We start from the raw sequence: 4,468 nt of genomic DNA, 5'->3' as shown, positions 1-4,468 counted from the left end.
AAAATAAAATAAAATAAAATAAAGCCACTTTCTAAGACAAGGCCAGAGATTGTGGATGAGGGAGCATTGTGGGCCTGCTGCAACCATGTTCCCTGTCTCATTCTGTCTTCTCTCATCTCAAGTCCCAAGTTCCGGGAAAACCTAGAGAGTTCTGTGTTTCCCCACCACCACCACCTCCACCCACTCCTCCCTTGATCAATGAGAGGCTTGCGCCCTCCCTGCCTCGCAGCTGGGGTTTGACCCTTGGTGTCCTGGCCTCAGCTGAGCCCTGCCATCCCCCTCCCAGATCACCTTCCAGGTGAAGGTCACGGCCTCGGAGTGCATCCAGGAGCAGTCATTCGTCATCCGGGCGCTGGGCTTCACGGACACAGTGACTGTACAAGTCCTTCCGAAGTGCGAGTGCCAGTGCCGGGATGCAAACCGGAACCGCAGCCTCTGCGACAACAAAGGCTCCATTGAGTGTGGCATCTGCAGGTGAGGTGGCCGCTCCCCACCCGCAAGCAGGTGCCCCACACAGCAGCTGGTGTCTTCACCAGGGCGAGGGTGCTGGGGTGGAGGGGCTGTTCCACATCAGGAGCGCCCTGACCTGTGTCCCTCTGGCCCAGGTGTGACGCTGGCTACATTGGGAAGAATTGTGAGTGCCAGACGCAGGGCCGCAGCAGCCAGGAGCTGGAAGGAAGCTGTCGCAAAGACAACAACTCCATCATCTGCTCGGGGCTGGGGGACTGCATCTGCGGGCAGTGCCTGTGCCACACGAGTGACGTGCCCAATAAGAAGATCTTCGGGCAGTTCTGCCAGTGCGACAATGTCAACTGCGAGCGCTATGATGGGAAAATCTGCGGGGGTGATGGTGAGTGCCTGCTGGGGCAGAGTGGCCGGTGGAGACAGAGAGTCAGACCTGTAGTAGCAGGTCTGGGCCTGGGCCCTGGTGAGCAGAGGGCCAGGTCAGAGGGTCTGGGTGAGAGTGACTCTGTGGTGGCCTTGCTGTCTTCCAGATCGGGGGGAATGCTTCTGTGGCAAGTGCCTCTGCAAAGCGGGCTTCGAGGGCTCAGCCTGCCAGTGTGAGCAGTCCACGAACGGCTGCCGGAACCCTCGGGGGTCTGTGTGCAGTGGCCGGGGCCGGTGCCGCTGCAACGTGTGCGAGTGCATGCCGGGCTACCAGCCGCCCTTCTGTGAGGAGTGCCAGGGTTGCCAGATACCCTGTGGCGAACACATGTGAGTGAGTGCTCCCACGGCAGGACCCGTCTTGTCGCTCTCATGAGCCCCCTGTGCAAACCCTCTGCCTGCCCAAGGCCCCGGGAAGGCACAGGCTGCCTTGGGCCCCACCTGTCAAGCTGCTAGGCCCCTGCCCACCTCACGCCCAGGAGGACACCCTCCTACCTTGGCCACACAGGCACCAGGACCAGCCCCACCTGAGCCGCCCTGGTGCCCAGACAGCAGCACACCCTCCCCGCCTCACACCCCCTCTCTTACACCACTTCACTCCCTCTTGTGCACGCGCTCACGCCGTGGCTTCTCCACAGCTCCTGTGCCGAGTGCCTGAAATTCGACAAGGGCCCCTTTGAGAAGAACTGCAGTGTGGCATGTCAGAACCTGAGCCTGCTAAGTGAACCCCACAAGGCGGGTCGGCTCAGCACCCCCAAGCAGAACCGGAGGTGTAAGGAGCGTGACTCGGAAGGCTGCTGGGTGACCTACACAATGTGGCAGCAGGACACGGAGGCCACTTACGACATCTATGTGGATGAGACGCGAGGTGAGGCCCCACTGAGCAGGACACGGCAACCAGACCTCTGGTCCTGGGACCTCCGGTGACAATGAGGCTGCTGTGCAGGGTGGAGGCCTCTCCCCAGGGAAGGCAGGCCTCCTGCCCCAGGCCCTCTCTTCCAGTCCCTGACCTCACCTCACCATGGGTGACAGGCAGTGGATGGCTTGTGCCCTGGCTCAAGGGGACAGGACCCCACTGGAGGGACCGACCACACAGCCCAGGTGATTACTGGTGGATGCTGACCGAGGCCTGGATCCCCGCATATCAGAGCTGGTCCAGGGGCAGCTGTGTGGGCTGCGGACCATGTGTGTGCTCAGAGCTCGGTGCTGGAGGAGGGTCCAGGGGCCCGGAGAGCCCAGGCCCTGCATTTTCCAAGCTCTGCTTGCTGTCGGTTCGCTCGGCTCTGGGTACATCCCAGGCCCAGCAATGATCCAGACATGGAGACGCCATCCCTGTCTTCACCGGGTTATGTGCCAAGAGGGTGGGACCCCAGCCATCAACACGTCAGAACACCAGTGCTGAGATGGGGGCGGGGGTGCTGCAGCCGGGAACATGAGGTGCAAAGACGATGGCAGGAGATGCTTCCGGGGGTTGGAGGTCAGAAGGTCTCTGGGAGGAGGACACGTTTCAGTTCAGACCAGAGGAGGAGTGTGTCCAGACGTGGGGGAGGAGGGCGTGCGGTCAGAGCCGCTGGGCGCTGTGAATCCTGGGAGGTATCCAGGCCTCTTTCCAAACACAGCAGGATGCCCTTAGCAGGATTTCAGGAGAGCGAGCGACACACCTAAAGTGTGTTTTCAAAACCTGGCCAAAGACCCAGCAGAGGCCGGGCAGACGCGTACCTGGGAGGGGTTGCTTGAGGTCCAGGCACAGAAACGCACAGAAATGGGGCGGGCTGGGCTGGGTCTTGGGGACAGCAAGGACAGAGGAGGGCGCTGCCCTTGGATGGAGCACAGGGAAGGCATTAGGAGGAGCGGGGCACAGGAGCAGCATCCACAGGCCACCGCAGGTGGGGGGTTAGGGAAGTTTTGAGAAGAGACATTGAGTGACGACACAGCATGTGGGGGACATGGGGGCTCAGGGTAAACAGAACCCCACGGGATGACTAACGGCTCTAGACAAGGAGCACAGGGAGCCCACAACTCTCAGAACGCCACCCCATTCCCCGCTCAGAGAGGCCTGGGACACGGCACAGGGCTGGGAGGCCCAGCCACCTGGGTGACCACACCTTGCGTGGGCCAGCCATCCACCAGGGCCCTTGCAGGACTGAGACCTGCTCCCAGCTCCCCTCCCCACGATGGGAGCCCTCCGCGTGGCCTGGAGAGCACAGCCTGTCCACAGCCAGGTCCTGTCCACGCTCTGCCCTGGTTAGCTGGCAATCTGGGCCCCTCTTTCTCTGTAAACGAGTCCTCGCAATTTCACTCAGAACTGCAGGACCCGGCCTTGTCCCCAGCCCTGGCCCCTCCCCGGCTGTGGACGGGGCTGGCCAGCTGGCTCACACCTGTGTGGGTGAGCCTGGCAGTGGGAAAGCTTCCACCTGGGCACCACGCAGTGACCCGGGCTGGGGGCACACCTGGGGCCTGGTGGTCATGGAGGGCCTGACGCTCGGCGTCATTACTTCCTCCTCACCTCAGAGTGTCCAGAGGGCCCCAACATTGCCGCCATCGTGGGAGGCACCTTGGCGGGAGTCGTGCTGATCGGTGTCTTCCTACTGGTCACCTGGAAAGCCTTGACCCACTTCAGTGACCTCAGGGAATACAAGCGCTTCGAGAAGGAGAAGATGAAGTCTCAGTGGAACAATGTGAGTGGCCGTCCCTGGTCCCTGGGGAGCCAGGCAGCCCATCCCATCCGCCTGCCTGTGTATAACCTCCACACAGCGGCCCACCTGCCCCCCCCCCACCTCAGACTGTCCCCTGCTGTGAACAAGCCCTGTCACACTGGCTGGGACTGAGGGAGGGTCACCCCGTTCCTCCCTCCCCCACCCCTGCACTCACAAGTCCCACTGGCTTTTCTCACCAGGATAACCCCCTTTTCAAGAGCGCCACCACGACAGTCATGAACCCTAAGTTTGCTGAGAGTTAGGGGCACTCCATGAAGACAGAGCCGTCTGAACCGGCCAGATGGAAGCACCCCCAAACCACACCGCCTGCAGACATGGCTCCAATGCCTGGCAACTTCAGCCATTAACTGAAAATGCAGTTTCTTCTGCCCTCAAAATGGCAGATGCGGCCAGGTGACTCCATGGGCTCTCAGAAGCAGCCACCCTTCTTACTTGCATGACCTTTTTGATAGAGGCTTGAAAAAGGGATTGCCGGAGTCTGACGAGGTTAGATAACATGCTTTCCTCTGTAAAAGCCAGGATGGCAGTCTAATTAAACATGTTAAAAATGTATTTATATTTGCACTTATCAGGGTATAAAACCACATCCATTGATTATACTGGTCCCCATTGTGTGTGTAGAAACAGTAATAAGAAAAAGTAATAGGGCCGCCGAGTGGCTCAGTTGGCTAAGAGCTCGCTCAAGAGTGCGTGCGAGCTCTGAGCAACAGTGGTTCGATTCCCAACCCGAGCTGAGCAGCTGCTGAGCTGCCAAAAGGTGGCAGGATGGCTCAGCTAAAATAATAATAATAATAATAAGCTTCCATAGCGGCTGCCCTGGAAGCTGAGCTCTGCGCGCTACATCCTCCCTCCTGCTCCCTGCTCTT

At 60.0% G+C, this 4,468-nt stretch overlaps 1 protein-coding gene across 1 annotated transcript in view; it reads left to right on the top strand.

Moving 5' to 3' along the window:
- The window catches only part of ITGB2 (integrin subunit beta 2), a 32,152-nt gene extending 27,998 nt beyond the window's left edge, over positions 1 to 4,154 (top strand). The window contains exons 11-16 of the mRNA XM_019625005.1: positions 287 to 474; positions 606 to 850; positions 996 to 1,215; positions 1,524 to 1,753; positions 3,397 to 3,563; positions 3,782 to 4,154. Coding sequence (XP_019480550.1) covers positions 287 to 474; positions 606 to 850; positions 996 to 1,215; positions 1,524 to 1,753; positions 3,397 to 3,563; positions 3,782 to 3,844 — 1,113 coding nt within the window. The 3' untranslated portion in view covers positions 3,845 to 4,154. The remainder of the gene's footprint in view (positions 1 to 286; positions 475 to 605; positions 851 to 995; positions 1,216 to 1,523; positions 1,754 to 3,396; positions 3,564 to 3,781) is intronic.
- The last annotated feature ends 314 nt before the right edge of the window (positions 4,155 to 4,468 follow it).

This window comes from Hipposideros armiger, unplaced genomic scaffold (assembly GCF_001890085.2).
Source record: "Hipposideros armiger isolate ML-2016 unplaced genomic scaffold, ASM189008v1 scaffold_612, whole genome shotgun sequence".
NCBI lineage: Eukaryota > Metazoa > Chordata > Mammalia > Chiroptera > Hipposideridae > Hipposideros > Hipposideros armiger.
The sequence above is the reverse complement of the archived record's forward strand: the minus strand, read 5'-3'. Positions and strand labels throughout refer to the sequence as shown.